The sequence below is a fragment of the Schistocerca americana genome, chromosome 2 (genome assembly GCF_021461395.2).
Source record: "Schistocerca americana isolate TAMUIC-IGC-003095 chromosome 2, iqSchAmer2.1, whole genome shotgun sequence".
Lineage (NCBI taxonomy): Eukaryota > Metazoa > Arthropoda > Insecta > Orthoptera > Acrididae > Schistocerca > Schistocerca americana.
This window is the reverse complement of record NC_060120.1, coordinates 671,525,059-671,548,325: the sequence shown is the minus strand read 5'-3', so window position 1 is coordinate 671,548,325 and position 23,267 is coordinate 671,525,059. Positions and strand designations below refer to the sequence as shown.

The 23,267-nt window shown below is 45.0% G+C and overlaps 1 protein-coding gene across 1 annotated transcript in view; it reads right to left on the bottom strand.

Annotated features, from left to right (window-relative positions):
* Positions 1-23,267, bottom strand: part of LOC124594324 (uncharacterized transmembrane protein DDB_G0289901-like) — a 433,352-nt gene that overhangs the window by 52,869 nt on the left and 357,216 nt on the right. Inside the window, exon 6 of the mRNA XM_047132687.1 lies at positions 13,990-14,392. Coding sequence (XP_046988643.1) covers positions 13,990-14,392 — 403 coding nt within the window. The remainder of the gene's footprint in view (positions 1-13,989; positions 14,393-23,267) is intronic.

Genomic DNA, 23,267 nt, shown 5'->3' with positions numbered 1-23,267 from the left:
GCGCCTAGAACCGCTCGGCCACTCTGGCCGGCGAGGGCACAACTGAGTATGGAAGGTAAACGAAAAAAAAAAAAAAACAATCTACATGGACTGCAACTGCTGTGTTCGGATGAAGGCTGAGTTGGCATCCCTTCGCTCCCAGCTTCAGGCAGTGTTGGCTACGGTCACACAGCTTGAGGCTGTTGCCAATGGGCATCACTGTGGGGGTCCGGATGGGGGTTTGTCGGGGACGGCCAGCTCGTCCCACGCATCCCCTGATCGGTCTACGACTGTGGTTGCCCGGGATACTGCCCGCATTGAGGCTGATCCCTCACCTGTGGTAGAGTGGGAGGTCGTTTCAAGGTGTGGCAGGGGGGCGAAAGAGATTCCGGAGGGCTGAACGGAAAGCCTCTCCAGTTTGTCTGACGAACCGGTTTCAGGCTCTGTCTCAGGCTGATACTGATCTTCGGCCTGACATGGCTGCTTGTCCTGTTCCAGAGGTTGCCCCTCAGTCTGCAAGATCCGAGCAGTTGCAGAGGGTGGGCTTACTGGTAGTTGGGAGCGCCAACGTCAGGCGCGTAATGGGGCCCCTTAGGGAAATGGCAGCAAGAGAGGGGAAGAAAACCAATGTGCACTCCGTGTGCATACCGGGGGGAGTCATTCCAGATGTGGAAAGGGTCCTTCCGGATGCCATGAAGGGTACAGGGTCCACCCATCTGCAGGTGGTCGCTCATGTCGGCACCAATGATGTGTGTCGCTATGGATCGGAGGAAATCCTCTCTGGCTTCCGGCGGCTATCTGATTTGGTGAAGACTGCCAGTCTCGCTAGGGGGATGAAAGCAGAGCTCACCATCTGCAGCATCGTCGACAGGACTGACTGCGGACCTTTGGTACAGAGCCGAGTGGAGGGTCTGAATCAGAGGCTGAGACGGTTCTGCGACCGTGTGGGCTGCAGATTCCTCGACTTGCGCCATAGGGTGGTGGGGTTTCGGGTTCCGCTGGATAGGTCAGGAGTCCACTACACGCAACATGCGGCTACACGGGTAGCAGGGGTTGTGTGGCGTGGGCTGGGCGGTTTTTTAGGTTAGATGGCCTTGGGCAAGTACAGAAAGGGCAACAGCCTCAACGGGTGCGGGGCAAAGTCAGGACATGCGGGGACCAAGCAGCAATCGGTATTGTAATTGTCAACTGTCGAAGCTGCGTTGGTAAAGTACCGGAACTTCAAGCGCTGATAGAAAGCACCGAAGCTGAAATCGTTATAGGTACAGAAAGCTGGCTTAAGCCAGAGATAAATTCTGCCGAAATTTTTACAAAGGTACAGACGGTGTTTAGAAAGGATAGATTGCATGCAACCGGTGGTGGAGTGTTCGTCGCTGTTAGTAGTAGTTTATCCTGTAGTGAAGTAGAAGTGGATAGTTCCTGTGAATTATTATGGGTGGAGGTTACACTAAACAACCGAACTAGGTTAATAATTGGCTCCTTTTACCGACCTCCCGACTCAGCAGCATTAGTGGCAGAACAACTGAGAGAAAATTTGGAATACATTTCACATAAATTTTCTCAGCATGTTATAGTCTTAGGTGGAGATTTCAATTTACCAGATATAGACTGGGACACTCAAATGTTTAGGACGGGTGGTAGGGACAGAGCATCGAGTGACATTATACTGAGTGCACTATCCGAAAATTACCTCGAGCAATTAAACAGAGAACCGACTCGTGGAGATAACATCTTGGACCTACTGATAACAAACAGACCCGAACTTTTCGACTCTGTATGTACAGAACAGGGAATCAGTGACCATAAGGCCGTTGCAGCATCCCTGAATATGGAAGTTAATAGGAATATAAAAAAAGGGAGGAAGGTTTATCTGTTTAGCAAGAGTAATAGAAGGCAGATTTCAGATTACCTAACAGATCAAAACGAAAATTTCTGTTCCGACACTGACAATGTTGAGTGTTTATGGAAAAAGTTCAAGGCAATTGTAAAATGCGTTTTAGACAGGTACGTGCCGAGTAAAACTGTGAGGGACGGGAAAAACCCACCGTGGTACAACAACAAAGTTAGGAAACTACTGCGAAAGCAAAGAGAGCTCCACTCCAAGTTTAAACGCAGCCAAAACCTCTCAGACAAACAGAAGCTAAACGATGTCAAAGTTAGCGTAAGGAGGGCTATGCGTGATGCGATCATTGAATTCGAAAGTGAAATTCTATGTACCGACTTGACAGAAAATCCTAGGAAGTTCTGGTCTTACGTTAAATCAGTAAGTGGCTCGAAACAGCATATCCAGACACTACGGGATGATGATGGCATTGAAACAGAGGATGACACGCGTAAAGCTGAAATACTAAACACCTTTTTCCAAAGCTGTTTCACAGAGGAAGACCGCACTGCAGTTCCTTCTCTAAATCCTCGCACAAACGAAAAAATGGCTGACATCGAAATAAGTGTCCAAGGAATAGAAAAGCAACTGGAATCACTCAATAGAGGAAAGTCCACTGGACCTGACGGGATACCAATTCGATTCTACACAGAGTACGCGAAAGAACTTGCCCCCCTTCTAACAGCCGTGTACCGCAAGTCTCTAGAGGAACGGAGGGTTCCAAATGATTGGAAAAGAGCACAGATAGTCCCAGTCTTCAAGAAGGGTCGTCGAGCAGATGCGCAAAACTATAGACCTATATCTCTTACGTCGATCTGTTGTAGAATTTTAGAACATGTTTTTTGCTCGCGTATCATGTCATTTCTGGAAACCCAGAATCTACTATGTAGGAATCAACATGGATTCCGGAAACAGCGATCGTGTGAGACCCAACTCGCCTTATTTGTTCATGAGACCCAGAAAATATTAGATACAGGCTCCCAGGTAGATGCTATTTTTCTTGACTTCCGGAAGGCGTTCGATACAGTTCCGCACTGTCGCCTGATAAACGAAGTAAGAGCCTACGGAATATCAGACCAGCTGTGTGGCTGGATTGAAGAGTTTTTAGCAAACAGAACACAGCATGTTGTTATCAATGGAGAGACGTCTACAGACGTTAAAGTAACCTCTGGCGTGCCACAGGGGAGTGTTATGGGACCATTGCTTTTCACAATATATATATAAATGACTTAGTAGATAGTGTCGGAAGTTCCATGCGGCTTTTCGCGGATGATGCTGTAGTATACAGAGAAGTTGCAGCATTAGAAAATTGTAGCGAAATGCAAGAAGATCTGCAGCGGATAGGCACTTGGTGCAGGGAGTGGCAACTGACCCTTAACATAGACAAATGTAATGTATTGCGAATACATAGAAAGAAGGATCCTTTATTGTATGATTATATGATAGCGGAACAAACACTAGTAGCAGTTACTTCTGTAAAATATCTGGGAGTATGCGTGCGGAACGGTTTGAAGTGGAATGATCATATAAAATTAATTGTTGGTAAGGCGGGTACCAGGTTGAGATTCATTGGGAGAGTGCTTAGAAAATGTAGTCCATCAACAAAGGAGGTGGCTTACAAAACACTCGTTCGACCTATACTTGAGTATTGCTCATCAGTGTGGGATCCGTACCAGATCGGTCTGACGGAGGAGATAGAGAAGATCCAAAGAAGAGCGGCGCGTTTCGTCACAGGGTTATTTGGTAACCGTGATAGCGTTACGGAGATGTTTAATAAACTCAAGTGGCAGACTCTGCAAGAGAGGCGCTCTGGATCGCGGTGTAGCTTGCTCGCCACGTTTCGAGAGGGTGCGTTTCTGGATGAGGTATCGAATATATTGCTTCCCTCTACTTATACCTCCCGAGGAGATCACGAATGTAAAATTAGAGAGATTAGAGCGCGCACGGAGGCTTTCAGACAGTCGTTCTTCCAGCGAACCATACGCGACTGGAACAGGAAAGGGAGGTAATGACAGTGGCACGTAAAGTGCCCTCCGCCACACACCGTTGGGTGGCTTGCGGAGTATCAATGTAGATGTAGATGTAGAAACGTGATGAAAGGTTCCGAAAATAGGGTTCCGAAAGTAGTAAAAAAAAAAAAATACGAAAAGTATGGTGAGATCAAGGATTGCTTGAAAGCCATATCCTATCTACAGAAACTTGACTGAATTCATCAGAAGATGTATATAGATACAACAGTGTTCAAATGTAAATAGCAACTTATATAAAAAATAATAAAAATTAAAAAAAATATTGACAATGCTTATAAGCTGATTTTAAACACGCCTAAATGACTTTTGCTCTTTAGTCAGTCCAAAGCCTGGATAAAGTGTGACGGAAATCAGATTATTTTTAAAATACAGGATATGTGTTTTACAATACACCAAAACAAAAGCGAACCCTTTTCAGAGTCAACCCTTTACAATTATATTTCTCATTCAAGAGTCACCACCCAAATTCCTCGCTAGTTTTTATAAATTATGAGTTAAAATTAAGTGACATTACTAATCGCTAAGTATATAGTCACTTGATATTTCTGAGTATTCAAGAAGTGTAGTTGTTATAATGAAAATGATATTGATAATGACTGCTGAATGGTACTGCAAGTGAGGCAAAAGAATGTAATCTCTTGCATTTACTGCAGTTTGAAGTGGTATGTGGTAGAAACTTAGTTCTCTCTCTCACTGTCTGACGGCTGAAAACTCCAGCTCGGAAACCTCCAGGTAGCGTCCCTCAACTCTTTTGTCTGCCGGGCAAGGGGATTAGCGAACCCGTCCTCGACCCTTTCTGAGAGCGAATCTCACTGGGCGCATTTTTCACTGGGCACGTTTTTCAGTACACCCCTAGCAACACGTGGACAGCGCAGAGCGAAATAGGAAACACTCCCAGGACAAGTAATAGAAAGCTAGCCCGCCCGGTTAGCCGTGAGGTCTAACGCACTGCTTTCCGGGCGGTAAGGCGTGTCGGTCTCCGGCACTAATCCGCCCGGCCTGTTGTGGGATTGTGTACCACTGAGGTCTACGGCGGGGACGAAACCTCTCCGTCGTTTCTAGGTCCCCAGTTCTGTACAATATAATATAAAGCTAACCTACTAGTCCCCCTCCAGTAGAATTACGTAACAAGCATAACTATAAGAGTACAAATGAGCGACCTTAGGGGCTCAAAGCATTCACTTGTGCCACCATTCTGTCTGCGTTCTGAACCGGAGAGAATGACGGACTTACCGAGCGAGATGGCGCAGCGGTTAGCACACAGGACCCGCTTTCGTGAGGTCGACGGTTCAATCCCGCGTCCGGCCATTCTGATCTAGGTTTTCCATGAGTTCCCTAAATCGCTTGACGGAAATGCCGGGATGGTTCTTTTGAAAGGGGACGACCGACTTCCTTCCCCATCATTCCCTAATCCGATGAGATCGATGACCTCGCTGTTTGATCTCCTCCTCCAAATCAACCCAACCCAACCCAAGCAATGACGAACCTTTGAGTTTCAGAGAAACACGACTCACACTTGGTGATGAAGATCGGCTTTCTGACTGCCTGCTGATGGACTCATCGAGTTCTGGCAAGGAGCCCCTAACTTTGGTGTAGTGACCCCGGTGCTTGGGAAACTTCACTGATGCGGAGAGTTGGTGTGTGGCCAGGGACTTGGCCGACGGACTGCAAGCTATCTACTATCCGGCAGGGGTAGACGCATCCTATCAGCCTCCTAGCCAACTACACGTTATCGGCCATTGTTCTAGTCGATCTGGGGCACTGTTGCTGGGCAACGGACATCTGGTGTCGGCTACTACACTCGAGAGCCCGACATGGGGACCACGATTAAACGCGGCGGTGTTCAGTCGGCAAGACTCCAGGTGACCTGAGCGGGCCAAACTCGATCAACTCCTCTGGCGGCACACCCTGCGTCGCCTGCTGGTGGGCTGCTCGTATTGCAGCAGCTGCCGGCCGCGACTCAGGACAACGGACGTCATTGTCGTATCGGGGCGTCAACGCATTCCGCGATAGGCTGCCTTTGCAAACACACAGTTAGGCCGCGAGGGCAGCCGGAGTGCTGTATAAGGCTGCTTGAATAAACACTGTCAATGTTACCACTGTTCGGCTGTTCGACCCGCCGCAAATCTGCCCTCTCTCTCACCATCTCGCACACCCATCCTGACGCGTAGCGGCCCGCAATAGCCCGGTTCGTTGCAGTATGCAGTAACACCTACTGCCCAATTATTTACTGAGATTGGTAGTGCCGTAAACGAGAAAGTATAGGCCCGATCTCTACCGGCATCTTACATAATCATATTTGAATCCCCTCCCCAACATCAAAATCATCACTTTAAAATGTACTCCAATAATATGGTTCTGGCTAATCTTTGGCACGCAAAACAGTCAGAATTCGTTCGAGGCTCGATGTATGTAAGTCGTTATTGGCATGTGATATCACTCCTGATAATGAAACCTGTCCTCTTCGTTGATGACATACTGGAGGTGGGTAGCAGCTTATGAGTTGTTTTTCTGATACAAACATAAGTAGCTGGGTAATTCAATCATGTCTATAAATTGAGCTTCATTGGAGGGTCATTTACAAACTGCAGCATGTCGTACGTGTTTCATTCATTTCTCTCTCTCTCTCTCTCTCCCTCTCTCTCTCTCTTTGACCCCTATCGAGTAACACTGATGTCAGTTGTGGTGGCATAAAATCTTTGACCAAGCAGAGATCACTCTGCAGCGAGGTTATCTTTGATCTATTTGCTCAGAATAGAGAAGCACACAGAACTCGAGTCTGTCTGTCTGCGCCCATAGTCGGCGGAAGGGAGCAACTGTGCCGGCAATTGCTGTTATTCAACTTCGCAAGTATCCGGATGACTACACTGGCGGTGTCAATCACCGTGTTTCTGAAACTTCTTGCTTGTGAGAATTTATTCAAATTCTTGATGACGTATTTATGTGGCCCATCTGGTAACAGTTTATTCGTATCTGAGGCGATTTCAACTTGTGATATGGCGTGGTTGAGAATTTTTTGCGGTAAGAGCCATTTACTTAGTACACTTCTTGATAAATACGAGTATGTATGTGGCTCATTGATTACGATCCTTTTGCGCATCTTGATTCAGTCTTCTTCTTTTATTTTAATTTGTGAGATTTTACTGTATTAAATGCGCTCCAGCATGCAAATGGTTTACGGTGAGAGAGAATTTATCTGCTGTTAGTATTATCATCAGATCTATAAAATTGGTTTTCCTTCGGAATCTTGCGCTAAGTATACTCCTATCGGGGATTTTTGGCGATGGTAGGCAGTCGCTGCAGGAGACATAGAAACGGTTAAGAATTGATATAAAGACAACACTAAAGTTTGACAGTGGTGGTAAGCGTAGCTCTGAACTTTTGACGAGTTTACATTAATTGCACCCACTATTTTCTTTGGTAGTGAAGTTTCATCTGCGGTGCTTTCTTTGTTTAAGTTCAATCATAAAAAACGTGGATAGTAGCAACTCTCAACTAGTTGCTGAGCTATAGAACCACGTTCTTATGTTTGCTAGCTTGTCTGGAAGTTTTTCATGTTTTCAATAAACAGACTGTTGTTTATTTTGTGCAATGTTATAACGTTTTTGATTCATGTTATCAGCTCTTAGCTCCATCCTGTATTATGTGGATCAGAAAAATTGTAATAAATATTCTCTGCTTTTGGAGCTGAAACCTTTCCTTAAACTTAATATATCCTGCACGTATTCACCATCCTCTTTCGCCAAACTTTCAAGTTCCATGCTTGCAACACTGTGGACAGAAGTCTTGGGTACAGTAGTCTCACCGTGTAATATCTCCAAGTAGCACACACTATTTGATCGAAGGAATGCAGAGTGGCAAAGTGAATGGTGACATTACTTCTAGTCACTTCATGGACAGAACAGAGGTACCACAAAGTCACTGGGTGATGGGCCAGGATTAGAATGTCATCCTTAGCGTAATTTCATAACTGAGGAAAGATTATAGGACACAGCAAAAAATTCAACAGCAGTGCAGGCAAGAGCAGCAACTCAGCACCAGGCTCGTTATCTTATCCAAAGTGTCAGAAGACTTCCAAAAACCAGAGCATCTGGGCTGGTTAGAGTGCCCTTAGCTGCCTCAGGTTCATACTCGTTCCACCAGACCGTGTATCTCAGCCTCGACACGTTGTTCTGTATGCCTACCAGATACACTTCCTTCCAGCAAAAACAACACGTCGCTCGTTGAACGTGGTACCGTGTCCGTCGCGAGCGGTGCGTGGAGCATTCTCCCATCCATGGTGGGTCTGGAACTTCTTACGAAGTTACTAATATTGTTGAAAGAGGCATATATTGCAGAAGCTGTGTTCTATACTCCACTGTGTATGTTTTTTGTGGGTACTGTGACAGCTGCGGTCTGTAGATATGACTCCCTGAAGAACTATGTGCACCTTTTTAGTGATGAATGTGAACCACTTTCCAGCTTATGGATGATAATACTGGAACAGTCAGAGCTAATTAGTGGATGAGACCATTACGTGTCTAGAGTGGTCAGCTCGCTTCACGAACATGTATTGGGACGCTGTAGGCTGGAGGTAAGGAATTTCAACACCTTCACCAAACCCCACTTCTTGTCTCTAGAGGGTACTTGTCCAGAAATTTCTTGAGTTCCCGCAAACGATGCTGGATGGCTTGATCCACGGAACGGGGAGCCATTTAATGTCACGCTAGGCTATCAAAATCCGCATCTATCAAAATCCGTATTGAAGTATTTGTCACCTATGCAGTCAAACGAATCACAGTTGTTAACAGTCATGTGAGTAGGGATAGTCATGGCTGCGCTAATCGATAAATATGGACGCTAATTTGGCCTTTGCAGTCACTTTTCCTTTCAGTGCCGGTATACGATCCTCTGAAAATTACTACATGACTGTCCGAAACTTTACATAATTTCGATTGTGCTTACGAGGAGCCTATATTGTATGTTTTCGTTTATATTTTCCCTTGGTAGAGACCAGAGTAAAAATAAATTCTTCGGATAACAACACATGTTCCATTGGTCGGCAGTCTAGCGTTTGCAGTCCTTGGATCACGTAAGCCTCTTCTGTGGATTTTACTGTTCCACAACAAACCTAGTAAGACTGCATTATTTGAAACGAAAAACAGGATGCTTACAGTTTAGCAGGTTAAAGCTGTATTAATGTGAATCTGCTGTAGAGTAATAAAACTGGGCAACACAACATTTGCCTTCTTTAAAGTGTGGGCTGTGCCATCTTTCCAAAGCCGAGAAAATTTCTATATACATATCGAGAGAATCTATATAGTTAATTCGCTGTTCTTGAGATGTGGGCTTTATAGCTTAAAGTTTTCCTAAGAGATTTCAGGTTCTTAATAAATCCATAGGCGAGTATTTTCTACATACTTTCACTATCGGGCTAGTGTATCGTCTCTAATGAACAAGCTGTGTGAGTGTTCTGATGTAAGACAGGACTTGGAGGCTCTGATATGATCACCTTAAACAGACAACTGAGAATTTCAGGTTAAATGAATAACTGAACATCTTAATCTTTTTCGTCTTTGAGAGCACGACGTAAAACGAGCAATGTGAACGTTGACAGAGGCTAAAAGCTGACAGTTGTGCATGGTTGGAACGTTTTCTTTATGAGAGCTACAAATATGTTTCTAAATCGACTTTCGTGGCGAGTTGCGAACGTCTTACATCAATGACGAGGTCGCCAGGAAACAGCGTATTTCAGTTTACCAGAACTGAAGAATATCAAGATGATTCAGCCTATAAAATTACAGCATCGCCTGCGTCAAAAATGGAGAGCTTTGCCTGGTTTAGCGACAGCAACATCCAAGGAATATTATGAAAGTGTAACGTGTAATTAAAAACTGATGGAGGCACATTTTGATCTCGGGAAGTGCTCCTCGTGGTGTTTCTCAGATTGTCGGCTTCATTTTCTCTTTCGTAGTCTTTCTCCCACGATTCGTCGCGTTTTGTTGCCCTTCAAGGCAAGCCACCCTGAACTTACATTTCAGTAAGATAAAGCCCGTCCGCACACGACGAGAATATCTACTGCTTTTCTATGCGCATGGCAAACCCTGCATTGGCCAGCAAGGTCGGTGGATCTGTCGCCAATTTAGAACGTTTGGAGTAGTACGCCCGGGACCCTCCAACCATCTCGGAATTTTCTCGATCCAACGCACCAGTTGGACAGAATTTTGCACAATTTCCCTCCAGGAGGACATCCAACAACTCTCTCCGTCAATACCAAACCGATAACTGCTTCTATAAGGGTCAGAGCTGGACTAACGCGTTATTGATTTGCTCAGTTTCTAAAGTTCTTTCTCTCGGATGAATCATCCAAATTTTCCCGAAATTGTAATCAGTTTTTTGTCTGTACATGTCCATCGCATCTACTGATTTCCGTCCGATGCTGGTAATTCCTTCTTGGTGCGTCGCACTTTCTTTCTTTTTTTGTCTTAGAGTGTATTATGGTGGATTTGCACAGTGAATACAGTGGGTGCTAGTGACATATATTGAGGATGATTCCATACTTCTTTAGAAATAAGATCATTCAAGCCACAGATCAGTGATGTTATTAATTTAATCGTAACCGTCATCTTATTTTAGAATGGGCCTTGCATTTTATTTTACTCCCGCATAACTAATGAATAAGACCAGTATGTCCTTAAGTGTACATGCTGCAGCATCTGTGCAGAAGTAAGTACAATTCGAGTAAATAACTGCTTTAGTTTCACTTTGTGCTGATGTACAGACTTCGTTACGCGGCTTGTCAAGTGGTAGCGCTGCAGTCGCGAGCTGCGCTGAACCCACCTTGCTGCTTGCTACGCCCTCCCCGTTATCTCGTGTCGCAATACCGGACTGTTAACCAGTACTGGTTCTTGCATCAGCAACTTCACGAACTATTACTTTTGTTAAACACACGTAGATATCAGAGCAGAGTGGCGCAGTGGAAGCGTGCTGGGCCCATAACCCAGAGGTCCGTGGATCGAAACCACGCTCTGCTAAATATTTTTAATTTATAATTTTGCATTATCGATTTCATTTTTGTAGCTGTAGGATATTTTACTGAATGTTAACATATGAAATCCAAGAATTATGTACTTTGAGGTATAGAGCAACGTCGACGCACATCTAATAAGACTTCTCTTCTTGCAGACAATCTGGAAATAACACGCAAAAATGTATAACAGGGTAGGCACCCATGGCCAGCGCCAGTATGAATAAAATCCTTTTGGATGTTATACAGGAGCATTACAAAACACTAAAACAACTATAAAACCTACCTTTCTATTGCCTTTGCAGCGATGCTCTGAGCAACTTAGTCGTCCTGAACAGGACCGCTGAGGAGACACTCGAAACGTCTGTTTTAGGGTTGCTGTTGTATTTCATAATGACTGTCTAATACTTAAAAAAAATTATTGAAATAGAAAATGTGTTCAGCTGATCAATAAACTCACTAAAGCTGCCGTTTTTTCTATTTCGGAGAAAATGTACACAAACAAATATGAAATTATTATTATCATACTCTTATTTTCATCCGGAAAATAGAATGGGATTAGAAAAATATTACAGACAGCCGGAAAGAAATTCAGGGCAATTCACTTTTGTGCGTCACTGCTGCGTTAGACCGGACAACATCAGAAATTACACGTTCTGAGAAAAACATGAAGATACTTCCTTTAGTGATAAAATTTTAAATTATAGGAAACGAAGGCATCAATGCGTCTTACAAATGGAAAATCATAGCTTGCCAAGATTTTCTCTCAAGTAACAACCACAGAGAAAGGGGCATGGGATCATCAAGGAAATTGTTACTGTAAGTGTGTGTCGGAAAAGGTAGCAGTGCCTAATTTATAAGGGGTATGACCGTGATTATGACGATATTTTCTCTTGTGAATTATTTATTCGTACTAAGCATTTAACTTTTTGTGTGTCAGTCCTGCAGCAACACACGCTCACAAAATCTTAAACTCGCACCATATAACTGTATGCCAAACATTCAGGAAACGGCATACAAAACATAACACTGGAAAGGGAATTCTTTATCAACCAATTTCAAGAGTGGTAATGTTTTGTCAGAAACAGCAGTAGCCGGCCATTGTGGCCAAACGGTTCTAGGCGCTTCAGTCCGGAACCGCGCTGCTGCTGCGGTCGCAGGTTCGAATCCTGCCTCGGGCATGAATGTGTGTGATGTCCTTAGGTTAGTTAGGTTTAAGTAGTTCTAAGTCTAGGGGACTGATGACCTCAGATGTTAAGTCCCATAGTGCTCAGAGCCATTTGAGACAGCAGTATTGAACGCGCTGAGTCTCGACTCATTGAAATCTGGAGTGTTTCCAGCTAACGAATATATGAATCAAACTTTTGTATAGCCTATGTGAAAGGAAACGTGTCTAACAGAGAGAAATGAATTTACGGAAATACTGAAGGTTTAGCCGAACTTTGTTCGATTTATAATGACAGTCGTCTAATAGTACAAGTTATTGTTGTGCAAAGACTTCATGTACGGAATGCTTTCACGGTCTGTCATTAGGCAACATTCCCAATATTTCTAGCGGAGGATCACTACATACAATGCCAAATCCAGAGAGATGACTCAGTGACAGACATACTACGCATGGCGGAAGCCAGACTTTCACATCTTCGCCCGGCCATCCAGATTTATGGTTTAAGTGCTTTCTCTAAATCGCTCAAGTCTTATTTTGTGATGGTTTGCCAATCCGAATTTTTGCTCCGTCCCTAATGACATCGTAGACGACAGGACGTAAATACTAATATTTCTTTACTTTATTGGTGAAAGGTTAAGGTAAAACGTTAGAGGTAATAGTGTTGAATGAACAGTTTGATAAAGAACAAAATATAAGACAAAATGCCGTGTCTTCCTGTAAAATACCTCGCAGGCTGCTTTCCAACATATTGCGGAACAGAGAAGATTGTAGAAAAAAGTTATTTATTGCCTGTCAGATGTGTAAGTTTTCGTGGAAATACGGATAGAGCTCATGGATACAGGGCCAAATAATGAATTTTAGTAACTGACTTTCAGGCGCAGCTCAAAAACTTTGTTTTCAGCGTATGGTTCAAAAATGGCTTTGAGCACTATGGGACTTAACTTCTGAGGTCATCAATCCCCTAGAACTTAGAACTACTTAAACCTAACTAACCTAACGACATCACACACATCCATGCCCGAGGCACAATTCGAACCTGCGACTGTAGCGGTCGCGCGGTTCCAGACTGAAGCGCCTAGAACTGCTCGGCCACCATCGGCCGGCTTTCAGCGTATGATGTCCAGCTCTTGGCTGAAGGGAGACGTGAGTTACAACAGTTAAATATTTTTCTGCAAAAGTAGACCTTATACTGGTCAATTCGATACGTCATTGTCTATTTACAACCCTTCATTTGGCTGTGAAAATTCGAACAAAGACCCATTGTGTAATTATAGGGAAACTTGTTTCAGCTCCGTTGAGCTCGGTCTGAGGCGCTTTGTCACGGTCCGCGCTGCTCCCCCTGTCGGGCGTGGGTGTTTGTGTGTTGTCCTTAGCGTGAGTTAGTTTAAGTTAGATTAAGTAGTGTGTAAGCCTAGGGACCGATGACCTCAACAGTCCTTACCACAAATTTCCGAAGCTCCGTTGAAACATTGAACCAAAAAGCTGTTCTGTTATTAAAAAATGTTGAAATGTGTGTGAAATCTTATGGGACTCAACTGCTAAGGCCATCAGTCCCTAAGCTTACACACTACTTAACCTAAATTATGCTAAGGACAAACACACACACCCACGCCCGAGGGAGGACTCGGACCTCCGCCGGGATCACCCGCACAGTCCATGACTATCTGTTATTCCGTATGCTAGTATTTTGTTCGTTAGGTGACACTGCAGATCTGTATCGTATGCCTTCTTGAAGCCGAGGAACGGAGCAGCAACATGTCCGCGGGTATTTATTTCCGTTTGGTACAAAGTATCCTGCGCCATGCATTGTACAGTGGTTTGTGACGTATGCATTCACACGTAAATCTAGGAGCTACTGACGCTTCGGGACAATGGCATGGAGGTATCTCCAGATTACAGCACCGGCAAAACTGGCGTCGCTCACCTGGCGAAGCCGTCGCCAGAGGAGACGCAGCGGTAGAACTTGGTGCAGCTGTCGCTCCTGGCGAAGAAGCCCTCGGAGGAGCATCCGGCGGCTTCCGTGCCGGCGGCCGGCCTGCCGAGGTCCACCTCGTTCTCGGCGTCGGAATCCGACCGCAGCGCCGCGGCGACGGGCGTGGGGCAGGCCCTGCCGTAGACGCAGGCGGCGGCGGCGGGGTCGAAGGCGGCGCCGGGCGCGCACCAGAACTGCACCGCCTGCAGCTGCAGCTGCGGGCCGGCGGCCGCGCGGCGCGGGGGTGCGCACCGCACGAACGACGAGCAGTCGCCGGGGGCCGCGAACAGCCCGGCCGCCGGGCAGCGGAACGTCGGCGAGAGGCGGCCGCGCCGCGCAGACACCGCACCCGCCCCTGCGGCAGAGAGGACAACACAACAGGTCAGCTGCGCTCGTCCACATAATGCTTGTCATCGCCACAATTCTAGAGCCTCATTTGTTCCAAAGATATGCAGTGTGCTTTGTAAGTGACAACTAACTCTTCACTAGGAAATAATCTACATTAAATTTTAATAAAGGAACTGATTTTATAAAATCATAATTTATTTCAAAGCAAATTAAAATATCCATCATTTGGTTTTGCTGCTCTTGCAGTGGCAGTGTTTACGGATGAAATTATTGAATATAAGCTCCGACTGTCATGCAAACAGTACACTAAAGGTAATTTACTGAAAAGAAGACACTAACTGCTAAACACAAACACACACACACACACATAGAGAGAGAGAGAGAGAGAGAGAGAGAGACGAAAGGACTGAGAAAGTAGACAAAATTGAAATCTGGACCGAAACTGACAACTAACTCGAGAACAAGTCGACGCCAACTGTGACTGGACACAGTCATGGACTGTGTGGCTGGTCCCGGCGGAGGTTCGAGTCCTCCCTTGGGCATGGGTGTGTGTGTTTGTCCTTAGCATGGTTCAAAAATGGTTCAAATGGCTCTGAGCACTATGGGACTTAACGTCTGTGGTCATCAGTCCCCTAGAACTTAGAACTACTTAAACCTAACTAACCTAAGGACATCACACACATCCATGCCCGAGGCAGGATTCGAACCTGCGACCGTAGCAGTCGCGCGGCACCGGACTGAGCGCCTAGAACCGCGAGACCACCGCGGCCGGCCCTTAGCATGGCTCTGAGCACTATGGGACTTAACATCTATGGTCATCAGTCCCTTAGAACTTAGAACTACTTAAACCTAACCAACCTAAGGACATCACACAACACCCAGTCATCACGAGGCAGAGAAAATCCCTGACCCCGCCGGGAATCGAACCTGGGAGCCCGGACGCGGGAAGCGAGAACGCTACCGCACGACCGTCCTTAGCATGATTTAGGTTAAGTAATGTGTAAGCTTAGGGACTGATGACCTTAGCAGTTAAGTCCCATAAGATTTCACCCACATTTGAACATTTTGAATACACATCAGCAACATTAACACTAGATTTTGGTGAAATTGAAAAGTCTTATTTACGAACTAAATTCCGCAAAATACGAGGGATGTATTGCTTCCTAAAGCCCGATCGGTCGCGAAATGGAAACCACAGTGAAAACCAAAATTGTTTTACTCTGAAGCGCCAAAGAAACTGGTATAGGCAAGCGTATTCAAATATACAGACATGTAAACAGACAGAATAGTGTGCTGAGGTCAGCAACGCCTAGATAAGACAACAAGTCAACAAGTGTCTGGCGCAGTTGTTACATCAGTTACTGCTGCTATAATGCCACGTTATAAATATTTCAGTGAGTTTGAACGTGGTGTTACAGTCGGCGCATGAGAGATGAGACACAGCATCTCCGAGGCAGCCATGAAGTGGGGATTTTTTCGTATTTCACGAACGTACCGTCAATATCAGGAATCCGGTAAAACGTCAAATCTCCGACTTCGCTGCGGCCGGAAGAAGATCCTGCAAGAATTGGACCAACGACGACTTAAGAGAATCGTTCAACGTGACAGAAGTGTACCTCTTCCGCAAGTTGCTGCAGATTTCAATGCTGGGCCATCAACAAGTGTCAGAGTGCGAATCATTCAACGACAAGTCATCGATATGGGCTTTCGGAGCCGAAGACCCGCTCGTGAGGCCTTGATGACTGCACGACACAAAGCTTTACGCCTCACCTAGGCCCGTCAACACCGATATTGGACTGTTGATGACTGGAAATATGTTACCTGCTCGGACGAGTCTCCCTTCAAATTGTATCGAGCCGATGGAGGTGTACGGGTGTGGAGACAATCTTATGATTCCATGGACCCTGCATGCCAGCAGGGGACTGCTCAAGCTGGTGTAGGCTCTGTAATGGTGTGGAGCATGTGCAGTTATGGAGCCCCTGACACGACTCTGACAGGTGGCACCTACGTAAGCATCCTGTCTGGTCACCTGCATCCATTCATGTTCATTGTGCATCCGACGAAGTTGGGCAATTTCAGTAGGAGAATGCGACGCCCCACACGTCGAGAATTGCTACAGAGTGGCTCCAGAAACACTCTTCTGAATTTAAACACTTCCGCCGACCATCAAACTCTCCAGACATGAACATTATTGAGCATATGTGGGATGCCTTGCAACATACTGTTCCGAAGAGATCTCCAAACCCTTGTACTCTTGCGGGTTTATGGATAGCCCTGCAGCCCTGCAGGATTCATGGTGTCGATTCCCTCCAGCACTACTTCAGACGTTAGTCGAGTCCATACCACGTCCTGTTACGGCACTTCTGCGTGTTCGTGGGGACCCTACACGATAGTAGGCAGATGTAACAGTTTCTTTAGCTCTTCACTGTATACGCAGTGAGTTTTATACGTGACAACCAACTCTAAAATAGAAAAAAATCAAAGTTAAAGTTTAAAAAAAGGTGACGTAAAATAAAACTAAAATGTGCATCATTTGGTTTTGATGCTCTCGCAGGGGCCGTGTTTAAAGATGAAATTACGGTATATAAGTTCCGCCTGTTATGCAAACAATACACTAAAGGAACTCTTTACAGAAAAGAAGCCACTAACTGCTACACACGCACACACACACACACACACACACACACACACACACACACGCACACACGAAGGGAGTGAGAAAGTAAACAATGTTGAAATCGCCAGCGAAACTGACGACTGACTCGAGAGCAAGTGAACGCCAACTGTGACTGTAAACATAACAGCAACATTAACACTAGGTTTTGGTGAAGCTTAACAATGTTCTTCATGAACGAAATTCTGCAAAATACGAGGGATATATTGCTTTTTAAGGCTCAATCGGTCGCGAAAGGAAAACCACAGTAAAAACAAAAACTGTTTTATTTGCAACATTTACCTGCACCTTCCAACTACTTTCTCTACGTAATCGCCACTCCGACTTACACATGCGTCGTAGCGTTGTACGAACTTCCGAGTACCGTCGTCATAAAAGGCAGCTGCTCGGCTTTCCGTCAATTCTCCAAGCTGGTCTGCACATCGTCGTCTGTGGCACAACGTTGTCCTCTCAGCAAGGGATCGAAATCAGAGGGAGGCCAAAGGCGGACTTTGTGGTGGGTGAACAAATACTTGCCATTGAAACGCTGCATGGGCGTCTTTGTCACAACTGCAGTGAGCGGCCTAGCGTTGTCACGAACGAGGACAATGCCTGATGACATTCCTCTTCGCTTGTTCTGAAGTGCCTTTCGTAGACGATTTTCTCGAATCGCTTGATCCACTCGCTGAACAAGACCACCGGTTGACACTCACTTCGTTCCCTGACCGCCTGCATAATGAGCTTCTGCACTTACGGCTTCAAAGTTCCTGCACCACGGTACTTTGCTGTCATGCATGAGAATTGCATTCTGTGGCGGAACCCATCAGCATGAAGAAATCGAATGACAGCACCCACTTCACACTTGGCGGGAGGCTTCATTGTCAGAAAATGAAACACCTGTAGCCCTCTTTTTGATGTCATTTATTGTGTAGTTACCGGTTTTGGCGCTTCAAAGCACCACTTCAAGCCTTAGTTGATGCTGAAGGGGTTATCACGAACCATATATACGATGCATCAGTGGCCAAAAACTGGTTTACGAAGACTACCTGTAACTGTGGTGTCGTCTCTCCAACCATCAACTGTCAACTTTATTGTTCTATGCATCACTGCGCGCACAGCACTGAAAATCCGACGTGAGACAATCGATGTGCATACCGGAGACACTGCGCAACACACATGCACCAAGCGTCATCGCATCTTCACTGTGGTTTTAATTTTGCGACCAACTCGACCTTGAAAAAAAAATTAGGTCTAGTATATGTAGTGCACGGCTGTGTTTCTCAATATCTTATGGGAATGCAGATGAAACAGGATTTTCGAAAGCTTAATTTGCGGATGACAAGCTCTAAGTATCCAGTAGTGTGCATACTGTCACATGTAGCCGATTAATGCAAAACAACTAAGGAAATGACAACAACATAAAAAACCTTTTTTCCCAGTATGTCACTTAAAACATGTTCACAGTTTACACTTTTAAATAAAGAATGCCCACTCACAATGGCACAAAGGTTCTCAAACATGTCTGGACTTATATGAAATACGGTTGTTATATCTACTAAAATTAAAATAGATTTAAAGATTGTTGATGGGGAATACAAGCAGCCAAAATTACTTTTAAAATTCTTTATTTTGCTGCCGTTGTCAGTTTCAGGTTATTTGTACCACCCTCCCACAGTTAATAGCCTCTGGCAGATAGGAGTTTTTAAGAGTTTGTTCCGGTCTACACGGGAGGCAAAATCAACACGCTGCTGGGATTTAAATTAACTTGGTATTCAATACTAACCATGGAAAGCATCGTCTACGAATCTACTTGCTGCGGATCCCTGATTACTGAGGAAATTAGAGAAGTGGGTAGTCGTTACATTTAAAACCATTTTAAAGATTAAAAATCAGATACATTGTGATAGCACTCAGAAATATTAGCTGAAAGCAGGCTTCAGTGACTTTTCAGCAATACAAAGATTAGCAGGGTACATTGATAGACACCTTATCCAGAATTAATAGCATTTACATTAAAAGATCAGGGTAAGTGCGAGTAGGACTCATGCATCGACGGATCCGCAGAAATTTAATTAAGTATGTAGATAGTCATCCATCCCGAGAATCGAGAATTCATCGATTTTTCACTGTTATCGACATCTATACTGGCAAGGTAGCAACACATGTGACGCAAATGACTGTATTTTTTGATTGCGTTGACGAAGGAGTTTACATTTTCTACACAGCCAAGGGGCCATATATTATAGTACGTTACATAAATTTCAACTTTAATACGTCCTCCCGTTTCTTAGAAACATGTGTTTTAAAGGCAGACAGAGAAGCAATCCGATAACATGACCAAAAATAATTTTTTTCATGTGATATAATTACAGATTAACAGTTTTCGGATTTTTTTCTTTACTTGTACTGTAAAACCTTACATCCTGTCAAATTTCATGACTCTGGAACAACGGGAAGTACGCTATCGGTCTTGAAGAATGAATTTGCGAGTATCTAAATATGTGACATAAACGGTCGTATGTTTTTATTGCACTGAAGAGTCAGTTTTTTACACCACCAAGAGACCATAAACTCACTACATTGCATAAATTTTATCTTAATACGTTGACCTGTTCCTTGAGAAAACGAGTTTTCAACAGTCGGACAGACAGACAAACAGACACACGACCAATAAAGTGATCCTATAAAGGTTGCATCTTTACCAATTGAGACACGAAATCCTAAAAGTAGAAAGTTGTTTAAACCAAATTAAAACTAGTACTGTACTCGGTAGAGAACGCATGATTAGACCATCTAATTCTAGAGAAAGAGCACTGAAACCATGAGATCATGATCCAGGTGAAAAAAGGTGTCGGTTCGGTGATTTCTTACCGCTTCGCTGGCGCTGTCAGTGTACAGCTAAGGCGCGATATAGTCGTGCACGGCGTATAAAAACGGTGACGCCTGTGTGCGAGAGACACTACGAAGTTCTACTGAAAGTAATGAACAGTCGAACTGAGACTACCTACAAGTCGGCATCTGCGGTCGTTGTTCCAGATGCACGCAAACGGAATGGGTTTTAAGGCAGCTGAGCCGCGGGTTTTTATGACCTCGGAGTTGCTGCACTTGAGTGAGCTTCCGACCGTAAGTAATGGGCCGTTGCCAATTACAGGGAGCAGCGGAGGCAGGGGACAACGTGCTGTGAAGCAGGCAAAAGAACACATATTTTGCTAACTGAGGTTTAACGCACTGCCTCAGCTCCAACAGACGTAAAACGCATGTCAGTGTACCGCTGCACGCCCACGCGGAAAATGAGTACGTGTGAAACCTTACGTAATTTTTAACGATTGCCGCCATTCTGAACAAGTTTGTAACTTTTTTCTGAATGAATGCAAACCGAAATGCCATTCTGGATTTCAGTTCCTCACTACTTCAGGAATATGTTTATTATGCATTCATTTATGTTAGAATTATTATTACGAGGTTAATTTGAAACTGAAATTTGAGGAAGAACGAAATAAAATTGACAGTTCTAAAAAGAATTCACCCGTGGGTGGGTCATTAGGAAAGGATCCAGAATCTATAACTGGATGGCTAGATTATTAGTTATTGTCTTCTCTGTGTTAGAAGATTTGCGTGGGTGCACATGTATTTGGCCCAACACGTGCCGAGTCTGGGTCGAATCGTTGTGTTACAGTATCGTGCACATGATGGCCACACTCATTGTATTACACTATTAAACACACCAGCAGCATGTCGTCTGCTCCTGTACTGCACAATAACGTTTCAGTACTTAGCAACACTTCACACGCAACATGGATGGCTTGTATAAGACAGAAAATATAGACTGCCTATATGTTTCCGCGAGAGACCTGATTTCTCTTATCTTGCCTTAGCGGCTCTTACTGCTGACGTGTGTTGGTGGCAGTAAAATCGTTCTGCAGTCTGTCGCAAATGTCGATCCTCTAAACTTCCTCAATATTTTCTTGCGATTCTTCTTCCGTCTAGGGACTCCCGTGTGAATTCACGGAGCATTTCAATAATACCCGCGTGCTGATTGCACCTAAAAGAACTGAACTCCGCCCGAACGGGCCACCGTGTCATCCTCAGCCCACAGGCGTCACTGGATGCGGATATGGAGGGGCATGTGGTCAGCACACCGCTCTCCCGGCCGTATGTCAGTTTCCGAGACCGGAGTCGCTACTTCTCACTGAAGCAGCTCCTCAGTTTGCCTCACAAGGGCTGAGCGCATGCCGTTTGCCAACAGCGCTTGGCAGACTGATCGCACCTGTTGGTAAGAAATCTAGCTCTGAATTACTTCGATGGTCTTGAATCCGACCTGGTAGGGATCTCAAAGACTCGAACAGTACTCAAGAAAGCGCCCCAAAAGTGTTCTGTACACAGTCACCTATATAGATGAGCTGCACTTTCCTAGAATTCTCCCAATACATCAATGACGACAGTTCGACTTCCTTACAGCCGATGTTACGAGCGCGTTTGGTTTCACGTCGCTTTGTAAGATGATGCAGAGATATTTTATCGACGTGACTTTGTCAGGTAGCTCATCACTAATAGCATACTTGATCATTAGGGGACTGGAATTTTGTAGGCACTACAGGGTTGTTTCTCCTACTCATCTGCAGTAAGTCACGTTTTTCCACATATAGAGCTAAATACCATTCATCACATCAAATAGAAATCCTATCTCGTTTTTGCGAGATACATCCACATCTACATACACACTCTGCAAGTGCATGGCAGAGAATACCTCTTACCACAACTAGTCATTCCCTTTCCCTTTATACTCGTAAATGGAGCGAGGGAGGAAAGACGTGTCTGTATGCTTCCGGATGAGCCCTGATTTATCGTATCTTATCTTCGCGGCCCTTACGCGAGATGTATATTGACGGCAGTAGGATCGTCCTGAGAGAAACCCAACTCCTTCTTTCCTCCAGCGATTCCCATTTGAGTTGAAGTAGCATTTCCGTAGTACTCCCATACTGATCGAACCTACCGACACGAAATCGAGCAGCCTGCTTCTGAACTGGTTTCATGTCCACACGTCGCTTTAGAAATGGAACATTGCAAGTGCACTCTTCACATGAGAATGAGTCTCCATTTCGCAGAGGGAAATCGTTTAGCACAGAGAAACATTTTACGAGGATCGTACTCCTGTTACGCCACGTAATTTAGCTTTTTGTTATAGGACCATATAGGCGCTCTCCCAACATGGAGCCCTTGTCAGTATGCAGGACCTCTATCGTCGGCCACTTAACGTGTGGGAAGAGCTGCAAGGACTCGGATGGAATTCCCCGTCACGGACAGCAGCGCGCATACAATTAAGCAGCGCCGCCCATTCGCAACGAAGACCCCAATTCTTAGTCTGTGCGCGTTACCTCGAGCGCTTTGATGGCAGTGCAAAAATTTAACTGTCGTTACTTCTCGTATACTAACGCAGCAATTATTTACTCTCCAGGATAGAAGTTTCGCGCCGGCCGCAGTGGCCGTGCAGTTCTAGGCGCTCCAGTCCGGAGCCGCGCTGTTGCTACGGTCGCAGGTTCGAATCCTGCCTCGGGCATGGGTGTGTGTGATGTCCTTAGGTTAGTTAGGTTAAAGTAGTTCTAAGTTCTAGGGGACTAATGACCACGGCAGTTGAGTCCCATAGTGCTCAGAGCCATAGAAGTTTCGCAACATTTTATCCGAAGTTGTAACGTGATATACTGTCCCTACACAGCATCCTTTTAGTCTGAACGTGTCGAATATGCTAATCGACAGGAACGTCAGAGGAAGATGGGCAGTATTAGCGCACGGAAGATGTAAGCTGGAACACAGACGACGAAACAAGCAACTTACCGACAACGGGTTGTATTTCGAATGTTCAGGAATGGTGGCTGTCTTCCGTGATGGTAGGTAGGAGAGTCTGGAAAACCTACTTATTTTGGTGCCGATGGAAGAAGCAATAAACTGAAAATTAATTCATAGTGAATTTATGTATTCTATGAACAGGTTTAAGTACGATATTCGAATATTTGAAATCGGTGTCAAAGATGATGGCACACAACTGACTGTTGGACAAAAGTCCTCAAAGAAAAGATGGTATCTTTGGGGCGGGGTCTCTGCGACCGCCAGATTTAACGAGTCGAACGTGAACTCAAAGTGTCTGAGTAACTCGCCAGATTGTTTTTATAATCTGACATGCTGCTGGTCTGCACCGGATTATTTGCAGAGATACAGCAAACCCTGGGGATGT